Consider the following 27,007-nt stretch of genomic DNA (forward strand, 5'->3'; position numbering starts at 1 on the left):
GTGGATGAGCTGAGCACAGCAGTCTGGTGTAAATCATACTGTAGAAAAAGTGGCACAACAATCAGGACCCAAGTGAACAATTTAAATAGTTTTTATTAATAATGATTTTTCCATTTGCAGCACTGCTTTTGTCTCATTTTCTTGAAATGCATGATGTATACAGCTAACCTTCAGTGGACAAGAGGACATCAGTGTGTGTGTCTCACACACACAGCACACCTCACAGACCTCCCCTACACACTCTGCACAAGCTGAGAGCTGCTGCCTGTGCAATGAGACAATAAAATAATCATAATAAAAAACACGTTCACACACACACATAGGCAGACACATACAAACTTGTTTCCTTCTCTAGCGCTGTTTGATGTTCCTGAGGACCACGACCGGGAGAAAAAGACAAACAAAAAGTGCAAAAAAAAAAAAAAAAAAACAGGGTGACAAATGTTGATCAGAGACATGAGAGACAGTAAGACCAGAGAGACAAAAACAAACATATACACACAAGTCTTCAGGGTTTGTGATCTGTGGCTTGTCTGGCGGGCAATGATCCTCACATAATTGTGAACTTCACTGTGACTTATTCTTTGATCATATGTCAGTGATTTACACTCAGACTCTGGTTATCTTGATTAATCTCAGTGTGAGCTGGGAAAGCTGGTGACAGTTAGATGCCCGTGAGGCTTTCTCACAACATTGTTCACTTTGGAGCTCAACTGAATAATCTCATACATCAATATATACATCAATCACCATACACTGACAAAATTTACTATCTGTGTAGTGAAGGCATTGTATTGGTTTAATCTGTCAAACTGTTTGACAATCTTTTGAAGCAAAAATGCAATAGTGAAGTGATTTTAGCTGATTATAAATAAAACAGTGAAATCTGTTATAAATTGGGTGAAAAATTGCAGGAAAAAAAATTCACATTTTGAAATATATCATATAAGGTTTCATTTAAACCAGTACATCTCTTATCCAAGGACTGTGTGATAAAATAATGGCAAGGAAGCTTGTGTGTGCCTCTCTTTGACTCGCCCCTGTCAAAGCATTGGTGAGGGTACAGCGCCCCCCTCTGGTCAAACAGGTGACTGGAAACCTCAATACACCCTGTCCCATAGACCCCTCACTCCCTACAGACCTTCAGCTGAAAAATGGTTCCTGCTCAACATCTACAACCAATTCCATCCAGAAAGATAGATCCCTGGCTGGTTCCTTGTGCCAAAGGTAGAAAAAAACAAAAACAAACAAACAACAAACTGACATTTGATTGTCTTCCACTCATGCATGAATCCCCTTTTTCTATACCAAAATCACAAAGCTATAATTTCACAAAAAGAAAACAAGAGCAAACACATAAAGCAGTGAAACAATCAAAGTATAATTAACAGTTCTTCAAAAATAATAATTTAAACTCATTAAAAAAAAAGTGAAAATGGAAACATCTTATTCAGAGTGCTCTTTTGGGGCTGTTTAGTCACGCGCCCCCTGGTGGTCAGGGTTAACAAGTGTAACCCTCAGTCAGAAGCATCATAACAGCCAAATTGTGTTCCCTTAGATACGTAAATCACACTTTAAAAAATCAATATCATTGGTCACTCATTTGCTTTTCAGACATTCATGAGAACATTTCACACTCATCATTAAAGAACAAAATACTTGTGAGAGAGAAAAAGACAGACTCTTTGAAGACTACAGAAGAAGCAGGGGTGAATCTCAATTTCTGTCAAACGGCTTTGTTGGTGTTCTTCCCAAAACAGGGGAATGATAAGTGAGAGCAACGTTGACGAACACTGTCAGCAGACTGCAGCCGTCAAGGTCAGTCAGTGCAAAGTACAAACTGAAGAAAGCCGTTGAAACATATTGAGAATCAGTCTGCAGAAAACAAAGTAGCCTAAGCATTGCCACAAAAAGAAGAATAGGAAGTCATCTACGTTACAGTCGGTCCTCAAATGTTGGCAACACCTTGCCTGGCTGTACTGTAGGTGACTTAGGATGTGGTGAGTTTCAAATGTAAGGAAAAGAAATATCACAGGGTAATGGCAGACTACACACAACACACATCGGCAAAAGATACTTGAAAACAGTTTTGAGTGTGTAGGTGGAGCTTGATGTTACCAAACCTCCTGAACAATCTCAAAAATTCACAAAAGAAAAATCCTTCCAATATGCTCAATCAAACATTTAAAGAGATCCAATTAGGAAATATTCTAAAGGTATTCAAATGCTGTTTTTTATTTTTTTATTTTTTTTTTAACCCTTGTCTGAATCAACATGACCACAGACGTGGCAGACAATGAGGCTTGGAGCCTGACAGAGACAGCCAGGATTAAACAGAGGTGCCTGCTCGAAGGGAAGGGGGGCCACAGTCAGAAAGAGAGAAGACAGAGGAAAGAGGGAAGAGATGGTTGAATGCAAAGGATTGGAGTGGTTGGCAGAAAGACGATAAAGGCTTAAAGTAAAGGTGCCGAGCAAATGGAAACTTGGGCGAGTGATATCTTAAAGATAACCCAAGAAACAAATGTGTAACAAATAAAGACAGCTAGAAGACAAATTAAGGTTACAGTCAGGGCTGAGAGATCCGAGGGAAAGGAAGTGAGGAGGATAGAGTCCTCGAAAATTCTGTGACAGCAGTCTCGCAGCAATTGGACTCTTGCCCAGTGAGACTTCAACACAAACTCGTCCTGCACCTGGCAGGATGAAGATGTCAGTCGCTGGGCTGCCTCCGTTTCCTAGGAGATGATTTTCAGAGTAAAACCTGAATTCCCAAGATTTGGGCCAGCTTTGCGATGCCACTGTGACAGGAAACTTGGACACGGACAAATGAGATTATGGTAGATAGAAGCTGAATGAGACGAGTGACGGTTGAAGTCCAACACAGGGAACCATATGAGACACTATGTATGGGCCAGGGCCTGTGAATCTGGGAGGTGAACTCACAGTAAGGCACAGTGCTCTGCTTGTGGTTGCTCATTCATGCTGCTACAACCTCTGATGACAGCTACTGCAGACAACAGACAAGACATCGATGGCAAAGCACATTTTCTCTTCTTCTCTACTGCTCCGTTTCGATGCATCCTCTCCGTTACAGTGTCCTTACTCCCTGCCTTTGAATCTTTGGATCGTTCGGCTCTCCTGAATCTGGCAGAACATCCCTCCTTAGCACCAGAATATCGTTAAAAACACAAATCCTCGCTGATGAGGCAATTCGGTGCTCCTCTCTCTTCAGTCAAGTCCTCCTCATATGTTTCAGAAGAATATACGAGCACCCTACGATAGGCAAAATCTACCTCTTACGACAAAACCTGCACAATAGAGCCACGCGACCATACTGCACGTCAGCTCAGTGAGTGAACAGTGCTGTGTATGGAAATAACCCCATGTATTTAGCTGAGGGTTGACTCAGTCGGAGCACTTTACTTTGTGTTCCAGCTGCTTATATAAAATGCATACTGCAGCTCAATTTATGAGGACTCCAGGAGCTACTGAAGCACAGATTTGGATTCACGTAAAGCAGAAAAAACCTGATACATTTGCACTACAACAAAAGAGAAAGCTTTCACAACAACATAAATTACTAAAAGTTTCATATTTTCTTAAATATGTAAACAAACACTACAACTTAAATATATCTGGTGTAATGCAGACATATTTAAATAAAAAGCTTTGTTTTATATCAGCTGTGTTGAGGCTGATTATTGCACTGCAAACTCTGGAGCCCTATTGCACTTTAGTAAAATTTTCAGCTTCAACCACTGGTCTAATTTAACTTCTGTAACCATTAGTTACATGTCAAAGGCTCTCCAAAATCCTTCACATCTTTATGTGTTCCCTTTGGAAAAAAAAAAAACCTTTGGTGTCCTTACCTCATTTTCATTGCAAGCTCTGTAGAGCAAGGATGGAAATGAAGACAAGGAGACCAGAGAGTTGAAGGAAAGACTTTGATAAAGTTAACTTCAAACAGAGGAAAGGTGTAGGTGTCACATAGGTCTGTCACTGCTGGCTAATTGTGCAGGTGAGGTCAAGGATAGAGGCTCCAGTCTTTCACAGAACAATCTCGTTAACATAACAACAATCAGAGAGACAGTTTAGGTCCTAACAGGTCCCTCCGCCGTGCCACATATGTATGCACTGAATCCATGCTCCTCTTTATCATCCATCAAGTTTGTGGTTATCTGTAGTTTCAAGTTTGTGCATTCTGGATGCCAGGCAGCCTGTACTCCTCACCCCCCTCCCCCGAGCGGTGTCCCCCAGCAAAACATCTGGTTTGATGGACCATGATGAACAGGAAGGGGTTGTCTGAGGGCTGTGTGCACTGGGATTGTGTGGCTATGAAGAGTGGTTTCAAGTTACCAAATAGACCTGGTTACTGGGTTTGTGCCCCTCTCTGTGTTTGCTGAGGTAGCGAGAGGAGTTGCCGCGGAGATTTCAGGAGGGATGGATGGAGTGGTGCTGTGTTTGTGTGGTGTTGTGTGTGTGTGTGTGTGTGTGTGTGTGTGTGTGTGTGTGTGTGTGTATGTGTGAGTGGCGTGCATAAGTCTGTTTTCAGAGATCAAAGAGCAAAGAGGGTTTGGGAATACAACGTGTATGTGTGTGTAAATGTGTTGGCTCTGGGTGCACAGAATGTGTATGGCTATTACTTTATACTGTTTGTATTTTTGTGTATATGGGGGCAAGGTTCTGCATTCTGCTATCCTGCTCTCAAAATATTGTCTTCTGTTCTGTATTTGTATGTGTGTATATGTGTGTGTACATATGTAAATGTAGTGGTCAGCCTAGTCATCACAATTTGTGTTTCCCTGACAGTATGGAGCGGTAAGTCTCCTCGTCCAGCTGCACATAGCGCCCTCTGCTGGAATCCAGGAAGTAGAGTCTGTCTGACACCGCGCTGGGGTCAAAGCCATCCCTACGCAACTCCGTCTTCTGAAACTTAAATGTTCCTGAGAAAGAGAGACACAAAGAAATAATGCAGATAATCCAATTTGCCTTACAATGCCTCTTAGCATTATTAGTCTTACTGCTTTAAGAAAACTATCAGAACACATCACTGTTTAATCAAATTTTGCTTGCAAAGCAGTTCTAATATTATTATTACTATTATAGGTAGTGATTTTGAATTGGTGATGCTGTTTAAATTAACAGTCATAATGCCTTGTAAAATCCTGAATCTGTGAATATTTTAAAAGTTTCACTACTGGACACAAGATGTCTCCTACTCCAACTGAGATTCTTTAACTGCTTTTTTATTACAATTGCATTGTAAGAAAAACTATATTTATCCTTGCTTTCTCATGCTTTACACAAACAGCTATGAAAAGCGCATTGTACCTGTCTTGTTGACCTCTGGAAGGAAGCGAAGGAATACAGGTCTGGCGTATGGAGGCAGAGCCTTCTCCATGTCCTTCACAAACTTCTCCAGATCAGTGGAACGAGACGGATCAGCGATGGCTGCCATTCCAGCCTTTCCCTCTGCTCCTGCTCACACAGAAACAGGGAAATGAGAGGTTTGATTCTGTGGACCACTGAGTTTCAGGTCAGACATCCTTGTGTTTGTGGAAGGAGGTGATGAGTACTGTGCAGAACCATCCTTATGTCTTTACACCAATGAAATCTGTCTGCCAGTGTTACCTATACTTCTATACATCATTGACTGTATTAAACATAGTTTTTAATCTCGTGGCTAGACGGGTAATGTGGCAGTATCTCTTGTCTATCGTGATCTGTATGACTTGTGTATCTTTTGTTATTTGTCACTGCGCATTAGTGACCAAACTACTTCCCTCCTTCGGGGATTAATAAAGTTATCTAATCTAATCTAATCACAGCGGCTGGAAAGTGGCGTCTGTGATTTGTCTTTTGTGGCATTCAGTCTGCAGGGCTTCGGCTACAGCTCTGCTTTAAATGTAGTGAACTTTCTAAATGGTAGAAATCATTTAATGTCATAATAAGAGTACGCAAAGACACTGCAGCTGTAAAACTGATACAGTATGGTTCTTGTCTTTTCTAATGGAGGAATCTTTAATCTCTAAAGGTACTGTATGTTAGACAATGTTACCTGGTACTTCCACTCCATACACAACTACATCTTTCATGTCTAGCAGCCTGCTGAGCGTTCCCTCCACCTCGGTCGTGGAGACATTCTCTCCTTTCCAGCGGAAAGTGTCTCCTGTTCGGTCCTTGAAGTACATGTGGCCGTTCTCATCCATGATCAACACATCACCTGGTAAGAAGGGGTCAAAGATCATATTCATTTACTTCAGCACTTCAGCAGGGAATAGAGTGAATAACTGTGTGTGAGTGACTAACCAGAGAGATAGGCACTGTCTCCCTTCTTGAAAACACTTTGAGCAATCTTCTTGCTGGTTGCTGATTGGTTGACATAGCCATCAAACCTCCTAAGAGGGTCATTCTGAATGATCCTGCCGACTAGCTGGCCAGGCTCGCCTAGAAAGAGAGAGAAAGAGAGAGAAAGAGAAACAAAGACAGAGAGAGACAAAGAGTGAGAGAGAGGTGTCAAAGACCAGAGGGATTTACAGTATGAATGTATAAATGGCATTCACGTGAATTCAAATTGCTATTTTAACTATACAAAGTGTATTATTTGAGCTCCATCAGGGGTTTCAGAGAGGACTAATGTCAATAGGCCCTTTTACACAGCCTATTCAAGGAGGGAATGTTGCACCATTATTCTGCCTTGCTGTTCTGTATAAAAGGTACAAACACGGAATGGGGGTGCTTTGTTCTTCTGCCTTTATGACGGCAGTGGAGGTAGTCACAGAGCCGAATCAACGTTTGCGTAAAAGCGAGAGAGGGCATGGAGGGACAGGATGACGACACTTCTGACATCACAAATCACACCTCTGATCCTGGAATTCCAGCATGCTATCTAAAGGTCACATTATACTGACTTTGTTCGGTTCACCGAACACAAGCACAGAAATGAAGGGTCTTCTTAATGGCAATATAGTGGAATCTCATTATAGGAGGAGCTAATGAATTGCATACATTACAAACACAGTGTTGTGCTATATAATTCATGGGGGTTGTAGGTTGGTTGGTTTTAGCAGAAGAACTCGGCCAGTGAACAGTAGCACTTCCTGATAGGTAGACACGGGTATGTGCATGGATCATCAGTCTTGAGTGATGTCATGAGTGTTTGAGTTGAAAGACATAGCCAAAATCAGTACAGACTGTATGTTCAGGTTTATTTCACTGTTAATCAAACATATGATGTGGATGGGAATATATGAACAGCTGTGTATTCTCCTGATGTGTTTTTTTTCTGTTTAACACCACCTCTCTTTCTGTAGTTTAATATGTGTATACAGTAAACATACCAGGTTTACACGGAATGCAGACGCCATCAGGTCCCCTAATGAGCTCCATGGTCTCTTCATCAACCCTCACTAATCTGATGGGATAGATGAAGGGTAGAATCTGACTGTTGAAGCCACATGCTCCAACCTAGAGGACAGACAAAAAATGTCAAAAACCAAAGAGCTTTTAATGTGGTGAGGAAGACGAAAAGAAGATTAGTATTAACCAGCCCAAAAACATCAGAGCTGTGTGTTGTGTTAATGAGAAGCTACCAAATCTGATACAACAACACATTTACAGCATCAGCATCAGAGAGCTTAACATGAGGAGGCTTTTAGAGCAGTAATGAAAAGAAAATCCTTATGATGTTCTCTCAGGTGAGAAGACTTGAGTGAGTTGTGGTAGTCTAAGGATTTAGATGAAGTTTGGTCAGAGCATTATCACCACTTCTTTGCAGGACACCTTCCCACCTTGTTATCGAAGTTGCCCAGGCTGCAGTTGCACTCTGTTGCTCCGTAGAACTCTGCAATCTGCGAGATATTGAAGCGGTTCATGAACTCCTCCCATATGGACTGGCGAAGGCCGTTGCCCAGGGCCATGCGCACCTGATGTTGCCGCTCTGTGTCCCGAACTGGCTGGTTCAGCAGGTATCTGCAGATCTCACCAATGTACTGCACAATCTGGAGGATGGTGGTATGAAAAACAGTAGTTTAGTGATGAGACATAACAGCGATATGAATAAACCAATTACTGATTTAATACCAAGTTCACAATAATGAGAAAGGGATTCCAAGAGCTTGGCTGGGAGTAACATTAAATCTTAAGATTCATTTTATAGGCACTGACAACAAAGAAGTCTTTGCAGCAACACTGAGAGGCTGCAGTGTGCCACTCAATAACTTGTAATTTACACTATGCTTACAGTGCAGTTGTATTTGACACAGTCGTCCCAGAAACGCGAGGCAGAGAACTTCTTTCTGATGACTACAGTCATGCCATGTATTAAACACTGTCCCACTCCCACAATGTTTCCTGTGGACAGGCAAATATGAGCGGTCAAGGTCAGAGTACCAGTCACAACATGGAAATGTACAAAGACATAACATTTAACGCAACAACATGCAACTCCTCCTTTCATTTAAATAATAAACTAATATTATACATTGTCAGTCTTAGTCTTTAACATTATCTGTACGTGTCATTCTCCAAATCTTTTGATTGCACACCAAGTGAAAATGTGACTATGAAGTAAAAAAAAAAACATGACAAAACCAAATGGGTTTTGGGCAAATCTACCTCTCAACATGAGGAAAAATTGCATCTTAGCTATAAGGGCGCATTCAAAACTGACTCTTCCTTTTCCCCCTAGGTATGATTTGTTAGGGCACATTTGAACACAGCAACTGTTTACCAACTCATCCACTGAAGTGGAGCAGAGAAAAACGAACTATAGGTTTGAAAGTGCCCTTGCCACCACCCCCACCACTTCCCCCACCCCCACCAACACACACAGTTATGGCTTTACCTGCAGAGTGGTATAGTGGAAGGCAATCATACAGCACATCATCTGATGTCATCTTAAACCCATAATACACCAAAGCTGCCATGCGATAGTACCTGAAAACCAGGGTCGAGTGAAGCAGGGAAGGAGAAGAAAGTACAATAAGTCAAAGGAAAGCCAACACATTAAATGTTATTTCTCTTCCGTTCTCTTCTAACTAACTCTTCTAACTCTCTTCTCTCTCTTCTAACTTTGTACTCCACATTAAAGCATGGATCAACATAGACTGCAGCTGCAATTCCTGTGTGTCTGTTAGTCAGCTGCATGGCTCCTTCCTACCTGCTGTGCACAACAATAGCAGCTTTAGGCATCCCAGTGGTTCCTGACGTGTAGATGTAGAATAGGCGATCTGAAACACAACACAGTGAGAGTGAGATAACATACATATCAACATCAAAATGCACTTTGACTGGTTTTAGGGTGTGTAAAATGAACGCTCTGTCATGTTTAAATGTGTAGCTTCAAATAAATTCTTTCAAATAAACATTTTGCTGAATGCTCACTTCTGATTAGCTTCTGGAGCTCGGTTTTGATCCTTAATTAGAGGCCTATTTACAGTTTTGACTGCCAGCTGATTTGGACTAAGTTACAGCGCTAGAGGATAAAGGAGACTCCCTTTTTAAAGACTGAATTAGAGCATTAAGTCCCCTTTTTCTATAGAGAATACAGAGAAATGTGACAGCAAACAGAAATTTCATATTCAGACAGAGGATCTTGCTTTCAGATGTATTCAAATTGCCCCTACATGCAATGGATGATCGCTGGTATGACAATGGACCACTTGTGTTTGGATTTTGCTTTCCTGTTCACAATTGATTTTATCTGTAATAAACAGCAACCCCTCATTGCAGCAGTACTTGTTGACATTTACTCTACACAGCACACTCTATAATCACCTCTGAATGTGACCTGACTGTTCTGATCCTGATGCATTTGTTTGCAATCTGTCTGGATTGCCAGAGAGACATACTGCCAAGCGTGAACACGACCAAAGGTCATAGTTTTTATTGATGCACCTGCCTATGCTGCTGTCGTATGGTGCTGAAGTGTCCTGTAGCAAAAGTGAATGAGCAGGTAGGACTGGATTGATTGTTCAGAATCAGGTCTAATCGATAGCTCTGAGGATACAATAATAATATGAAATTCTAAGCAATGTAGACGACGACAACGACAACAACAACGACAACAACGACAACAACAACAACAACAACAACAACAACAACAACAACAACAACAAACCTATTATTAACTATTCTGTCTACTTACTTTTTCCTAATCTGAACTAAGGGTCTAAAGATAGAAGGTGTCAAATTTGTGATTTTTTACGCTTGCTCTGTGTTTATTTATAGTAATAAATATAATTAAAAGCAGCAAAACCATCAGTGATTATATTCTTGACATTTTAATTAAAATAATGTGTTTTACTTTTCTGTATGGTTCGGTGTTGTGATTTCACTGAGTCACTGCTGGGGCCCAAAACTATTACTCACCACTTGTCAACTGGTCTGTGCTGTCAGTCTATCAGTAAATGCAAAGAAATTACTTTTTGAAATTGCTGTGTTGCTTTGGTAAGAGTGGGTGCTGAAACTTTGACAGAAAGAAGTGTTAGAAAGTTTTATTTCTGATGATCAGGACATCTGCTGTTGGTTGGTGAATTACTATTACGCCACAGAAAATATCACCTAAAATTATTCCCAAAAGCACATGTAAAATGGCTTGAAAATTTCCTGGAAACTCTGAACCTGATCCTTGGTTGTGAGAGCTTTGATGGAAACAGCATTTGTCACCTGTGAAGCAGCGCTGCGGCCGGCTGGGCAGGTGAGATGGGGCACCATCCAGCAGGGGCTCTAGGCACTCGGTTCCCTGTGGGACCCGTTTGGGATCCCATTCTCCAGAACAGAACATCTGCACCGCCTTCCCCATTGAACTGTGCACCTCGGAAACAGCTATGAGAGGGAGACAAACACATTAAAGCAAATTAAATTTAAAAATGCAAGAGGGAAACACTTTTGTGCAAAGTATGACAAAAGATAAGGGCAACCAAGTATCAATATGTATCAGTGCAAGATGCAGAAAGAAGAAGGGAAGCAACATTTGAAACAGTTCTCATATTTTACCCTGAAAAAGCAGACAGTGTATCTTAATTTAAAAGCCTTATGTCCTGCCGGCTCAGTACTAATGCTACCGGCTTGACTTTGGCCTGCTCGGTAGCCAAGAGGCTGCGTTTCCAATTACTTAAAGGCATAAAGCACATGACAGGTCCGGGATCCAATACAAAGACTGCTCCATCAATCCCAGAATGACCAGCTCAAAACTGATTCACTCTTTATAGCTGTTGAGATCAGGGATTTTCAGATTGGGCAGGGACTCAAAGGGCGTCATGAGGAGATTGAAATAGATCCATAATTTATGTTTGACCATTCTACTGAGCTGCAGCACTTTTATATCATTAGTGCCTCCAAAGTCTAAGGAATATAAGGTATATTTAACAATACACTACAGATTAGTAGATTAGATATTATAACAAGAAATTAATTCTACTTGCACCTTCAAAAATATTCATAAACACACGAATGTGATCATGAAACAATTGATTTAAATCTTTAATGTTATTGTTAATTGTTTTTCTGTCTTATTTATTGTTTTATTCTATTGCTAAATAGAAATCAACAACAATCACTGCACATTGGACAGTTGCTGGGCAACTAATTTGTTTATCTATTAGTCAATGAGTGTGTTTACATATGTATTGGTATCCTGATTTTGAGCCTTATCCTGTTTTTTGATTATATTTGTGATATGGCATTTACATGCAACATGAAAAACCTGGTTATTCATATCCCTATATACATAAAGATAACAGTATCAAGGTTTACATGCCACAGTGTCCTGGTCTCTATTAGAGATTCCAGATAGCATATCCGGGTTTCTCAAAACCACGATGAGGTCTTATCCAGATTTCTGAACCTGGGATAAACAGTTTACGTGGACAACACATAACTGGGATACTACTGTACTGTAAACACACTCAATATCAGAGATATAAGGTCAAGCCCTGTATTAAGTGAGGGAAAGACATCAGAACTATTTAATTATTTTATGTGCTGTACTTGAAAACAGTATGTAGTATGCTCTGTTGTTTTAGTTTTTATTCTAACTTTTAAAAATAATAACAATAATAATTTCTAAAAAATAAGACTGTAAAATGTTTTGAAAATCTAATCTCTAGTTTTCCTGTGTAATCAGTTTCTAGTTGAATATCATACTGTGCATATCTGTCTCAGTGTTGTAGGTCAACCCATCCCTTATATACCTCTTATCTGTTTCAGTTTATCATTTATCAGTCAATCTTCTTTGCTCAGACCTTGAACACTGTAGATTGATGATCAAGACATTTCTCAACTTCCCTCTTCATTACTTCTTCCCTTCCTCCCATCCATCAGTCATTTAAAGCTCTACTGACCGATATTACAAAGACACCTCCTTCAAAACTCATTTATCTTTTATGACCTCTGTTGCCACTCAACACTCTCATCACAGCGACGTAGAACAAATCTCATCAGTATGAGGCAATGTCATACAGACATTAAAGCCCTCTGGGACAAATTTCAGATTTCTAGCTATAAACTTGACTATGTCATACCATAACAAACAAAATCTGTCACGTGTCCTTTGGATACTTCACTAATCTCTAATTCCATTCATCCCCCTTCTCCACTCTCCCTTGCACTCACCATCAGTGAGCTCTGAGCCAAACACCACAGCCTTGGCATTGGAGATGGTGACACAGTGGACCAAGGCCTCCAGTCTCAAATTGAAGTTGATTAGAGCGGCCTCTACTCCGATCTTGGCCATTCCCAGCCAGAGGCCCACGTACTGGGACCTGTTCTCCATGAAAAGGGCCACCACATCACCCTCCTGAAGAGAGAAACAACAGAAAGAGGGGCTTGTCAAACTGACTTACATTAAATAACATTAAATTTTGTTTATCTCAATTCCCTATGAAAGGAGTGTTATCATGCCTACACTGGGTGAAAAAAACAGGCGAGTGAGCTTCAACAATTAAAAGAAACCAGTTCTGCTTTAGCATTGATTGTGAAAGTATTGATTATTTTTCCACCATTTCACAGTAATTTTTAAAACAAATTAAAATCGGATCAATAGTGGTTACGTTTGGTTTTTAAAGTTAAATCCAAACTAATGTAGTTATATGCAATAAAGACCCTTTTCAAAAAGGTTTGTGGACATGGGATGTTGAATTTGCCACAGAAGTCTTTTTCACCCTCATTCTTTAAGGAAAATTTTGTTTTGAAGACGTACCCTGAAACCCCGTTCCAGCAGCAGGTTAGCCACTCTGTTGGAGTACTCGTCCAACTGTCGGAAGGTCCACCTTTCCCCAGTCCCCTCAAAGATGAGTGCAGTTTTGTCCCCATGACGATGCACTGTTTCAGCAAAGATCTTGGGAATTGTGTTCTTCTCTCTAAGGTGGCGTCTGACGTTCATCTTCACCCGCAGTAACACAACTGCCGCACTGGGGAAAGAAGAGAAAATTATTATTAAAAAAAGACATCAGCAAGTTAAAAATAACATTTCGTGGAGTTATTCCAGAAGACCATTTGCCCTTTAATTGTACAAGCAAATACACTTCACCTAAATGACCATCGCACTAGTTTTGCATGTATTAGTTCATGTTTTATCTCATAATTTTTGTTCATTTCAGTGTCAATATTAATTTGTTGCTTTTATTTTTGTTTTTAGTTATGTTATCAGTACATGTTATTGCAGCTGTGAAGAGAAAACTTTCCTTTTGGTGATTTAAAGATGTTTTGACATTTGAGACTCAGCTGCCAAAAAGCACTATTCTGTGTCAATGTAACAATGTACACATAATTGGCAACTCCCATCCTCCACTTTGGCAAAAAAAACACTCTTAAAACTGGTTTTAAGAGTCTGAATGTTGATTTTCACTCTGTAGTAAAAATAATGGGAAAACAATCACTTTCTTTGCACAATGGATGCATGGATGGTGAGAAATCAATCATAAAACATGGGATGTCCTTCAAATAATGGTCAGCAGTATCATGTGGTGTGCATAATGTGTAATATTATAGTGTACTTTGAAGCTCATCTACAGTTGACCAACTATCCTATATTCTATCATATATTCTGTTTTCTAAATACCTAAACTGTGCAAAATGTAACAACCTAGACATAAAATGTTGTGACAGACATGAATGGGTGGGTCCAAGGGGCAAAGTCTGCATCTCACCCACTACTTTTCTTTTATGGTGCAAAGGTACAGGTAGTGGGCATTCTGCTGAACACTGTATAATTATAGAAACATCATAAAAATATATTGAGCAAAGTTACTTCATGGCTACACTGTGGTGGTAATTATATTTCATCATTATATTGTTTCATGTTGGTCCAGATAACCATGATTTACTGTTGTACAGTTGTTTCATTTATTTCATTTGCACACTTGACCACAATAAAGCTCTTTCTAATGCAACAAAGGAGCTACATGACAGAATTATGTATACTGTAGGTTGGTTTAGTGTACAAAGGAATTCAAATGTGAACCACAGTGCTTTTAACAGTGTAAATACCTAAGCCTTGTCACAGCACATTACACAATAAGAATTTATGAGTCACTGAGGAAACGGCATAATTTGACAGAGTTAGATATGGTGAATTTTTAACCTTGAGGCATCAGATATTGTCAGTACGTAGACAAACAACTACACCATTATCAGAACTCTACTTATGGTTTGAGGTATTTGCATCTGAGCAGGTGAACTGCGGTCTTCTATCTCTAACCAATAAGAAAGCAGAGGCATTTTTTAATAATGGGCCATAGAAAAGCAGTTATCAATACTGGTTAAGTCACGTTGGCTTATTTTTCACAAAGGTCATAAAAGGCAGTCTTTTACAATTTCCTGTTTTACCATCAGTGGAGCTATTGAGGAAAAAAGGAAGTTAACCACAAACCAATTACCATGGCAACCTCCAACTGTAAATATTAGCTTTAGGTAAGACAGTTAAAAGATTTGCTCCTTCCCCATCCTCTGTGTTGTCTTTTGTCTAAAATATTTAAGGCTACCTGCCATGTCACAGAGGTTTGAAACATACACGACACGCTGGTTATAAAACTAAGCCTGTTGAGGAAGAGCCTCAGATTCTGGCCGGTGAATTCTTCAAAGCTGCTTTCAAAGATGACAATCTATAATCTTGCAGGGTTAGAGGTGTGAAAACACTTCACATACACATAGTGAAAGTTAGCTTACTATGGACAAATTCACTGGAACAAGCAAAATCAGATGGTGCATCACTGCAATTAGCTGCATGATATCCTATGTACTGAGAATGAGAATTTTGAAGTTATGTGATCAGATTGTAGTTTGCCAGGGAACTTGACCTGGTGTTTGTTTTTTAATAATTAACTATGAAAACATTATTGTTTATGAGTCAGTATCATTGTTTCATCACATATGATTCCACTGAGCAATGATAAATTATCATTCTGATTTATAGCCCTGCTCTTCCTCACTAATGTCTTTCACAAGGCTCAAAGCAAAGACCTGTAAAAAATTTTAATGGTCCTATTCTGACTTTTTAATTATGTATGGCAGAATATTTGATATTCACTATTTGTCAGTAACTACAGTGTGTCCAATGCCAGATTTGTATTACTTGTGTCCAAGGTCTTGTTGTAGCTGACCACAATGGTCCTAAGGAACTCTGATTGTTGAGATGCTTGTAAATGTTTGGAGAGTGACACATTTTCTATTGTTCTGATTGTGCATCCAGTGCACTGGATTTGAAATTAAATGATCATTGTTTTACTTGAGGTTCAGTGTTCTGGAGTGAAGAGCCAAAACAACTGAAAATGTGTCACTGTCAAAATACGTACAGACTGCACATGATTTTGGATGACACTTCCTGTGACAGCAGACAGTTAAAACAAGACATAACTGGTTGAAAAACGGAATTTAAAAAAGGAAATTAATCACTAGCAGTAATAATTGGAAGGGCATGAAAAGGATTCACAACAACATCCCCATGCTTACTGTAAGTCCCTGCCAACTGTTCTGGCAAAAATCTGCAGGAAGCTCCATCCTCCGCTTCCCAGGTAGAAGATCAGGATGGCCGGGAGAACCTGGTACCACGGCAAGCCCACCAGCAGCCTCAACACAAACAGCAGGGCTGTGCAACACGCTAGACGCATCATCCTGAAAGAATGCACACACATATAAATAGATAGGGATAATGGCCTACAGGCTGCAGACCCTAGCTAGTAATCACAATCATTTCATACCAAACATCAGTTCAGTGAGGGAAAGGTTACATGTGGTTTAAACAAGCAGAAGTGTTCTTGAATCTGAATCTTCACAGTGGTATTCAACACAACCACTTAACAATGTTATCTACTTTGATTTTGTTTACACATCCTGTGCCCATTTCAGTCCAGTGACTCAGCTCTAGTAGACTGAGATTGTAGTGAATGAGGACAGGGTCGTTACGGAATAACATAATAAAATGAGAGTAATTTACTGTATGTTGTCATCTTGTATAAAATCTGTAAGTGGCCATAATCATGTAAAAAGTGAGTACAAACACTTTGTTAATAAACAATTACACAAAGGATTATAGTACATCTTTTTACATGTGCAAAGCTGGTAAAACCAAGAAAACTCTTGAGTTCCCCTTTCCCTTGGAGTTGAACAAAGACCAAGGCTAAAGAGACCTTGGGGAAACCCTTACTCAAAGTGAAATAGTCTTTTCTTGACAGCTGAGAGCAATAGAGGGCAGCATGTGTTGACGTTGGTGTTCAGTGCCACCTGATAGCTAGGAAGATGATCCTAAAGCAGTAAAAGATAGGTTTACTCTGCTTATTATCTATTCATTAGTCTACTTAGAAAAACACTGGGGGGTTATTTCCGTTTATCATTATGGAACAACAACTGGGCCTTTTTTAAAGCCTAATTTTCTAGAGTCAAGACGCTGACAAGATATTTATCGCTCTGCCCCCCTGCGTACGGCTGTGATGGTGATGATGGCTTTATCATGCCAATTCAATCACTGTGCTGCTATTTAAAAGGTAGAGCGACGCTCTTTGTGGAAGATTAAATTACTCTAAACGTCCGACGGATCGAAATGACAGGATTTGTATCATGGCAGGGGAAAGAAATGCAGTAAGGAGGCAGTAACCACTTCGCAGTTGGAGAAAAAAGCCTCATCATTCGCTGTTGCTACACCCGGAAATTTAAAAGGCGCGTAGCATCATATTGCGGTAGTGGAAGGGGAGAGCATAGGGAGGCTCAACCCACAGTTTTTTTAGACTGCTCCAACCATGCCATGTGCGCTTTCAGACAGGGCCTTCAATCGTAACCCGGTTGGACAATATTTATCGGGCTAACCTGATGTAGGTTATCATGGTAACAGGCGCGCCGGGGAAGCAGGATGCGCAGCGTATTGCGCGCATCGGCTTAGCAAGGAAGCGGATGGACAGTGTGACAGCACCAGCAACCCCTCTCTCTTTTAGGATGAAGAGACACGCTGAATATGCTATCCACATTCACATAAGTTACCCTTCATGGACCGATAGCTGCCTGATATTAAAGTCTTGAGCCACCTATCGAGTCCCGTTAGAAGGTTGGGCGCTCACAAGGTTGACAAAGGACGAGAAAGTCATTGCCGGACTCTCTCCCTTTCTCCTAGCAAATAATAACCGGACCCATCCGTGAAGTTGAACATAACGGTGGCGCTCAGTCAGCTTGGACTGTGGCTGGGATGACCAGTTCTTTTTTTTTTTTGCTTACATACCTTGCACTTGGCTCACACCGTCACAGCATGTAGGTGCGCAGAAATCCCTGACGTGAAACTCGTTGTGTGCGATTCCACCTTGATCGGCTTATAGGCTAGCTTGGTCGCCCCCTCCGCTCCTCGCCGCCGCTTGCTCGGGTTTCACAGAGGCTCACAGAAACGCACAGAGACAGACACACGCACCGGGATCCCCTCCTGTTGTTAATACCACAACGAGCTGCTGCCGCTGCTCCTCCTCTCCTCCGGTGGGTCGGGAGTCAAATTCGTTTGGCTGTGCGCGTCGACTTTGACCCCGCGATCATCATCCGTTCATTGTCACAATCACTGATATCATTTCTGGGTTCATTGTAGCCGATAACCTCGCTAGCAAGCGTAATTCAAATGACCTTATAATTTTCTTAGCTGCGCCCGCCCACCACCGTCAGCGTGCCGTCAGTGTATCAGGAATAAGCGCTGACGGACGGGTGCCAGGGCCAATAGGAGAATGCGATTTTTTTTTTTTTTTTTTTTTACTTGTCCCATCCGGCTAGGGGCGGGGTTTGCGGCATTGGTGAAAAGGAAATGCGGCGCGGCCCTGCCTGCTAGCCCAACAGACAGCGAGGCAAGCACGCACAGCAGTCTGTATCCAGTAGTGACAAGGCCCTGATGCGGAAACGTGTGGCATAAAACGAGCCCTGCCTCTGCTCGTAGAGTCCGCCTCACCACGTCCATTCATTACTCCGCGCTCTGCCACAAGATGTGCTTTAAATACCCATCTGTCACAAGAGGGACCCAAGGAATGAGGAAGGACACGGTATCATACAATATTGAGGACTATACTACCATTTGCCACTGTGGGCCTAGATCTACAATGAAAAATAAAACCTATGAGGCATGAGCCCACTGGTTTTCACTGCAACCGAACGCTACATCAGCTGATTTGGGTAGCTGTAGGGGTGGAGGTTGGTTGCTCAGCTGAAAACCTGCAGTTGTCGATGCACTCACAAGGCTGACAACTGATAAATGTGAAAATACAGTAGATGAAGCCTACACAAATATCTGGACTACAGGGGTAGACAGCATTGAAAGACGATCAGAATTGTGCCAAGTGACATGCCAACCCTTAGTGGATATGAAAAGAATTTCTCCAGCCTCGTGCATTGCTACAATTTGGGTCTTTTTTTGTTGTAAGCCAAGAAGAGACTTGCAGCACACAATGACAAAACAAAGTAACTCTGGCCTATTTTAACTGACACCAGGAGGCTGACATCTTACACACTGTTCATTACACCAATGTGACATGTGATGAACCACATTGCATAACCACAAAAGATTACAAATGGTCTATTATAACAAATGGCAGTAGATCACTATTGCAGGTCAACAGAGGTTACTTCCACAATGGGCTGAAGAGCTCTAATTAACAGGGACACATTAAATTCTAAGTTCTTACAGAACACCTTACATGTAACCCATTTTCAAATAGCTGACCCCATCTGCAAGAAAACCAAAGACTAATCACATAAAAGTTAACATTTTACAACTTGATCAGGCTTTATCATCTGGTGTTGTCTAGTACCTGAGATGGTAAATGAATGATAAGCAATGCAAAGATCAAGATAAGAAAATAAGATGAACTTTGACCTGCAAATGAGAGATTTTCACCATACACTCACATAATTACATGAGAGAACAGACACCAACTGGCACAAACATACACACAGTCATACATCAGAGCCTTGCAGCTACTCAGCCCCTATCAGTCCTAGAAGGCACATTATCAGTCGTTCTAAGACTGATAACGCCACACCCAGACACTTGCTGGCATTCTCTTTCTCTGAATATTTCAGGCAAATAGAACAGAATTGGGGACTTCTTTATTAAAAAAAGGAAGTGCAGATGACAAATTGATAGAAAAACCAACATAAAATGTTGTAGTAAAGTACTGTTCCACCTTACTAAGACACTTCATGAGCAGAGCAGCTCCAGAGCAGCTTCATTGCTTCCTTTACATAGATTCTGTCTCTGAACTCTACTAGAGAGATGAAAACGCTCTACCAAAAGATATGCTCTCATTTGGTGTTTTGATGATGGTGGTGGAAACGCTGTCTAAGACAGGTGTTCAAGTTGGTTTGAGACCTGGAGACTGTAAAGGCCATCAGTGATGGGTTGATGAAACCTTGTTGAAACATTGAGGCTTTCAAGCCAACTGTGTTGAATGTGTCACTTGGGACAAGTAGAAATACCACTATACTATATCTTTCAAATTTTATCACATTTTTAACCATTATCAAATATCAAAATATTTCCATAGTGGAGACAACAAGAAATGTCCCATCTCAACACAAAGCTAACCTACCACTAATTCATACTTGCTGAACCATTCAGTGAGCCCTTGCTCCCTGTATGAAGGCTGTAGGTAACCAACCTTTCTTTTTTGTTAAATGTTTGGGTGATTCCAAAGAACAGACAGGAAACTGTAAATGAGTGACAGTTGTCTAATACCCTTTGCCTCCCCCTAGGATTTTTTAAGAAGTGGGTGACATTAGGATGACCTACTAGGCGATGTTACAACACCAATGTGTTGCAATTTGAGTTGAATTTAACTGACAGGCCTGTTATAAAAGTGGCATCTAATTTTAAGTTACATATAAAAGCATTTACTTAACTGTATTGAGGGTGTTAAGGGTGGCTGTATGTTGATACCTACTGACATAGTTCCACTCATAATCAATGCTATGACCATGATGGATCTGTACCTCTTTTGAGATTCTATAGTGGTCTTAGAGGTGACAATGGAAAACGGAACAAACTGTATGGTGGTGCCATATTATGTGTTGTTGCCAGTGTACAGAGCATATTATACTGGGAGCAGAAACACTTCAAGGTCTGGCATCCCTGCTTTTGAACTGGCATTCATACAGCCATCATACTACTACATAAAACTCCATTTAGATAAACTCAAATGTCAAAACAACACAAGTCCTTTCAAAGTTGTGCTTCAGTGGCATTTATATTCTTGCACAATCAAGATAGGGAACAGGCTGGAGAAAAGTCATAATATTTTCATTTATTTATTTTTTTTACATTTGTTTTCTGTCACAGCCTTAAGTTAATAGTTTAAAGTAGATGGTCTTTCTTAAATATCAGGCCTGCCTGCTGGATTAAACACCATCATAGCATATGATGCTCTCTCTGTAAAAATGTGAAAACAGAATTGTAAACAAAATGGGCAAACCTCTGCCTCAAAGAGGAAGTCGAGGTCAAAAGTCCAAATTCATTCTCCTATTAAAAAGTTCTTATGTCTTTTCTTTTTATCTTTATGCCCCTCTCCACTTGGTCTTAGGAACCATTCTTACCACTGTATTTTCATTATGTTTTCTTTCTCAGTCATCTAGTTCAAGACCGAAGTGGCTGTAGAGATCTCGTGTGGTGGTCCCCCTCACAGCAGCTGTAAGACATGCCAAAGTGGGGGTTAGGCCCTTTCAGCAGATTACATGGTCAACTTCCTCATCTTCTTTTCAAATAATCCTCAAAACACTGAACAGACCAAGGCCACATGATAGTACTAAACACCCACTTTAAACATAAGGCCTGTACTTACTGAAAAGCATGTATACAATAAATTCAGTCAAAACAGACCTCTTATCTTAGCCCATCTCTATAGTCATTTCCATTGCATCTTAAAACATAAAATCTGCCTTTTTTTCTTTAACCTTGTTAAAACATAATTTACTGTATATTATCTAATAAATCTGACAAATTAGCCCCGCTAGCTAGATCTCTGCCTCCTTTTATTCATGCAGAACCAAGCTATGCTGAGTTGTGCTGGGCTGACCCTGATACAAAGACCAGTTAGCCTCTACTGTGTTTTCCTATAGGGCTGACAAAGCTGTAACATTTATTGGTGCAGCATACTAATGCACTGTACTGGTGGAATCCTACTAGGACTGGAAATTATTATATTTTGTTGTCAGTTAATGTATGGACTTTAGATGAACTGAATAATAATTTGTCGCTTATAAACGTGAGAAAATGACAACACATGCCCATAACAATTTATCATAACTAGCATTGATGACTTTAAATTGTTGACTTTGTTTGACCAGCAGTGAGAAACAAAATATTAAAACATAAGTGATGTGAAGCAGAAAATAGACAAAATATCACGATGGTGAAGAATAAGCAACTGATTGGTATCTTCTTTTGCCTTATAACTTCTTTTCATATACTCTTCCCCACTCTCCATCATACACATCTTCTCCTGGTTGTCTAACAAGTCTTAACTGTAATAAACAATAGCTCAGCACTTAAGTGGTGCCATTGTTTTTCTTTTAACGCATGTAAATTATATTTGTGCAGTAAGGGTGTGTACATACAGTGCTGTTGGAATAAGGGGCTCTGAAGGTCTGGAGCTACAGAGTGGTTCACTGTTTTGATGTCAGTCGACTTTGCAGGGCAAGACGCAAGACTCTGTTAGCCTACAAGGATTGGTGTTTGCCTTTACTGACATTTCATAGACATTTCAGTTTAGAAAGTACCGTTCATTAACAGTATATGTGAATTTACTAAATGTGAAGAAGGGATTACACAATTTATTATAAACAGAAACATCTGTCAGGAATCATAAATAATGAACAACTTTCAACTAAGAATGGGGAATTAATACTTTCTCTGTGTATTCAAAATATGTGTTTTCACCTGAAACCAAAAATATAAATACAAACATGTCCATCGTTCTAACATCATATGTACAAAATTATCCTCTTCATCACCCACGGTTGATAAAGTAAGTTTTTTTTTTTCATTTCATTCATAAGATCAAACATATGCACAGACTGAACTCTGTTTGAGGGTAAACTTCTTATGGGTGAAACTCAGGTTTTATAAATGGCTTTAATCTTGTGAAAATTTGAATATTTGACAGACTGTATAAGCAAAAAAAGGACAGTTGTAAGTGACAATGACCTTAACCCGGACTGACAGACAGACAGACGGACATGGTAAAAGACAAAGGGACGGTTGTCTTTAGAGGGTACTGCAGGGCATCTCCACTTGTCTCCTGTCTCACTCCACAGTCTGCCCACTGATCTCCTCCCTCTCAGCATAACAGCATACAGTACAACAGCAACTCAGTGTTAAAGTGTAGACTCTTTGTTAAGTGTGTGCGTCTATGTGTTTGAGAGAAAGTGAGAGAGAAAGACAGCAGGAAGGGGGTAAGAGAGGATGATAGCATGTGTTTGTATGTAGCAGTGTGTGTACGTGTGAGTGTATGCATGTGTCTGCATGATAGACAGAGATTGTAATTGTGTGTGTGTGTGTATGTGTGAGTGTGTGTATGTGATGTGAAAGACTGTCATTGTGTCAGAGGGGAAACGCCATCTCCATTCACTAAGAGGTCATTATCATCCTGATTCCACTGTACTGCGATAGAATTTAAAGGGATAGCCAGGTTTAACATTTAAAATTTTATATGAGAGCTCACTCTGTTTTTTTCTACACGGATAATAGCAGAAATGGAAAAAAAGTGACAAGAAATGATCTGTGTTGTTCCTTTGTACATATTCTGCAGATTAGAAGACTAAATTGGAGGGATTTGCAGATTTTAACACCACACACTCAAGCACATACATGCCAAAGTAGGTAAAAAGTCATGTTTGTTATGAATCATGCACAGACCATAATGTGACTTGGCTGTGATTCACTACAACTTTCCAAACAGTGTGAAAGGTGTCAACTTCTCAACAATTTCTCAACCTCATGCCGTTGCAGCACATGCACACAAATGGACATGAAAGATACACAAACTTACAACACTCATTCACGCATTGCAGCCTATTTCTTCATATTGGTGTACCCAAAATGTACATTCATTACTTGCACAGTATGATGCAGTGTCACAGAAATTATGGTGAAAGCTGTAGGGAGAAGTTGAAATGCCAACATGACATTTGATCTCACTCAGAAAGGTAGGCGATGGGTTGACACTGGTGATTTGAAGTAGGTGATCACTAAATTTCCCACCAAAATTATTGAAGTTTCAACAACATTAATATTCATATCATGTCAAATAATGTATTAGAACAATGCCGATCAATATTATCCAACATATCCCTGAACACAGAAAATTATACGATTTTCAGTGGCTGGTTTATTTAAGTTGGATGAACTGGGAACCCAAGTATAACCCAGATGGCCCAAATAAGACAGACACACAACCAATAGCATTTTTCTCTAAAGTGTTAATCTAATGGGACTGAATAGTTTACAGGCAGGCAAATGTAATCTGTATGCAGACGTAATTAAATACTGTCTAAAGTTAGATAATAGACTGGCCTTGACTTTTGCTGCAGCCTTACGAAGTAAACAGTGACACCTCTCTGTTGCCCTCTGGTGGCAGGCTGTAGAATAACTTCGATATCAATATATTGTAATGTGACCAAGCCAAGGCCATCATTTTTAGTTCAAATTTTACCTATATGCAATAGCTGCAATACCTAATAAGTTAACAGTTTTTATTCGGTTGTGTACAGCATTAATTGTGCATACACACAAAAATTCCATGATCTATTAGACTGTGACAACAATGTCTGTATACGATTGTGTGGTAAATCTGATGTTGCCTTTTGTATCTAAGGGTGTCTGCTGAAACTCATCACTGTCATTGAGGTAGTTTTTAATGATGTGATTACACTTTGTTACTGTTTGTTTTCTTAGGTTCAAATCACACCAGAAAAAGACATATTGTTGTATGTCTCATCTAGTCTGTTCAGAGTTCACACTGCCTGATGATAAGTGAGCCATGAAGTGTAAACATGAGTCACATAGACAGACAGACAGCTCATTCAGCTGACAGTTTTGGTTAGCTGTCATCTTGCAGCACTTGTTTTGTTTTTGGTGTGGAAGCTTAGAAAGAAATAGCTGAAAATAACAAGTCATAACTGTGACTGGACTTCATCTGTCACGGCAACAAAAAAGGCCATGGCTAACAGAGGGAGGAGAGAATACATCCTATACATGGCTACCACGATCAGAGGACAAGCGGAGTATTATATATACTGTGGGTGGTTCAAGTTGCTTTCATACCATAAATTTTCCACACCTTGATCCACATGGAAATAAAATTAGACCCAGGCTCTGTGAGACTACACCAGAGTTAGATCAAATCATCAAGGTGGGATGTGAATGTAACAAATTCCGGACTTTCTTACAAAACACTGCACAACCCAAAACTTAGTATTACTGATTCACATCAAGCATCTTGTTATGACTGCAACAGCCTTAACTGACCAAAAGTTAGACTAGTGCAAACTAAAGTGGCTTTTTTGAGGGCTGTGCAGAGACAAACATCATTAAAAGTCGGTAATCACTACTGTATTACCAGAATCACTGTCCAGAATCCATTGCAAATTTAGCAAGCCTACTATTACTGGTGCCTTTAAATTCAACTACAAACTACTGAATAGGAAAGATATCCTGTCTGTATGAGTAATTATCTTACCAATACGGCCCAGGAGTGATTGTCCAATGTCTTTAATGTCATTGTATTCATGCAGCATATCAATATGATGCTCCAGCTCCTCTACTCTGTATCCCCTGGAGAAACACACACACAACTGGTGTCACACAAAAGATCTGTGCAGATGCTCATACAGAGACACAGAAAAAATAAACATCATGAAAAGAGGCAACTCAGATTAATACTGACAAAACTATGTGCAGAAAAAAAGAAAAGAAGATACTGATATGGGCATTATAGGTATTCCAGGGTATTACTTGTGGGGATCATCCCTATCGCCTGTCCCCTAATCCTAAACCAACCCATCAACAATCAACACTACATGCTTAACCTCAACATATTCTATTCAAAAAGGACTTCAAAAACAGAAATACAGCAAGGCAAATACACACAGCTGTACTCACTCAGCCTCCAGCTGTGCTATCTCTGTGTCCAGCTGCTCTCTTCTCCTCTCTAGCTCTGCCACCTCCTCTGCAGGACTAACTTTAGCACTTGTTGCTTGAATCTGTGAGGTGCAAAACAGGGAACCAATATGGTGTAATGCATGTGTTGCATTAAAAGCAGGAGTTGTGTGTGTGTGTGTGTGTGTGTGTGTGTTACAGACATAGAAGGGGTTTACTTACAGGCGATTTGAAGTTGGAGTGTACTTTCTTAAACTTTGAGAATGGAGTTCTATGGAAAGAAGGGAAACTATTGTTAAAGACAGGACATGTTTCATGAGAAAATGTTGACAGAATAACAGAATGAAATGTCTTTGAGGTGACTGGTAACATGTTCATTAACTCTTCAGAAATCACTCCTAACTGTCAGCAATAGCAATAATAGTTGTACTGTGTGTTTTAAGAAAGAGGTTCACAGCAAGACTGCAAACTTCCCACAACAAACTCTCTGTCTCCATCAATTTCCTAGCAATGGCTAATGATGATCAAACCAAGGATTACTCAGATGCTGATCAGAAAAGTTCTGTTCTATTTTAGAAATTAATCAAACTGCATTTTTTTAACTGTTTGAAAAGATTAAGGGGGGTACTCAGATCAACCTCTTGGGGGTTAAAATGTAGATGAATTAATTTTCTAAATGTGACAACAGAGGATAGATAGCTGCTGATTTTGTGGTCAATAGAAAAGTTGTCATCCTTTCACACGTTGTCAAAGTTTGGCCTACTACAGTAACACCAATGGCAGTATTTTCAGTATTTTTCACACATAGAAACCCTGTTCAATAAACAGTGCAACATGTCATGTAGTTTGGGGTTATCTAATAAAGTTACCTGTCTTTATCAAAGGTCTTTCTATTTAAAAAAAAAAGTGGGTAAAATATAGTGAGATCTCGGAGCATCAACAACTTGACCTAAGAAACGTTAATATCAGCCACAGCACATTGTCTCGGGAGGGTCTTGAAACAATAACTCAGCGAGACGATGGGACAGTAGAACTACTCTATGTCGAACATATTTAAAGCGATAATCTTAATCAGTAATGCCTGACATTTAGGTTATCCGACGCTAGTCCTGACGTTAGCTAGCTCGACGAGCTAATGATAGAGCTAATGCTATCTGTAAATTACCTTTTCAGTGCTCCTTTCTTCAAGTCGTTCGCCTCCGGTGTTGAAACTGAACAACTGTTCGCACTACAGTGGGTTTCAGTGGGCTGCTCTATGTTCATACTGCTTTAAATGTTGTTGAAATCTGCGTGACAGAGTCGATTTAATGCAGAGAAATAGCATATGAACAGCGTGAAGAGGAGGAAGTTTGCAGTTCGCGGCTGACGATAAACACACCCCTACTAAAAATTGATTGGTTCTGA

General features: G+C 40.1%; 2 protein-coding genes across 3 annotated transcripts; both read right to left on the reverse strand.

The window, feature by feature from the left end:
• Positions 1–75: 75 nt before the first annotated feature.
• On the reverse strand, positions 76–21,129 carry slc27a4 (solute carrier family 27 member 4). 2 transcript variants are annotated; one of them, XM_022768431.1, is made up of 14 exons: positions 21,043–21,129; positions 15,949–16,110; positions 13,199–13,409; positions 12,613–12,796; positions 10,666–10,824; positions 9,158–9,227; positions 8,843–8,934; positions 8,240–8,349; positions 7,788–7,997; positions 7,338–7,464; positions 6,307–6,444; positions 6,056–6,220; positions 5,329–5,475; positions 76–4,940 (listed from the first exon to the last, which is right to left on the reverse strand). In XM_022768431.1, exons 1-14 carry the CDS (start codon positions 21,075–21,077, stop codon positions 4,783–4,785), a joined length of 1,968 nt encoding a protein of 655 aa, XP_022624152.1. In that variant the 5' UTR covers positions 21,078–21,129; the 3' UTR covers positions 76–4,782. The 2 variants fall into 2 exon arrangements, with proteins under 2 accessions (XP_022624152.1, XP_022624153.1); XM_022768432.1 differs by lacking the exon at positions 21,043–21,129 and adding an exon at positions 17,705–18,070.
• Positions 21,051–26,952, reverse strand: swi5 (SWI5 homologous recombination repair protein). Its single transcript, XM_022768433.1, has 5 exons — positions 26,769–26,952; positions 25,826–25,874; positions 25,607–25,707; positions 25,185–25,279; positions 21,051–21,134 (listed from the first exon to the last, which is right to left on the reverse strand). Exons 1-5 carry the CDS (start codon positions 26,864–26,866, stop codon positions 21,070–21,072), a joined length of 408 nt encoding a protein of 135 aa, XP_022624154.1. The 5' UTR covers positions 26,867–26,952; the 3' UTR covers positions 21,051–21,069.
• Positions 26,953–27,007: the final 55 nt, after the last annotated feature.

This window comes from Seriola dumerili, unplaced genomic scaffold (assembly GCF_002260705.1).
Source record: "Seriola dumerili isolate Sdu_G_001 unplaced genomic scaffold, Sdu_1.0 BDQW01001601.1, whole genome shotgun sequence".
Classification (NCBI taxonomy): Eukaryota; Metazoa; Chordata; class Actinopteri; order Carangiformes; family Carangidae; genus Seriola; species Seriola dumerili.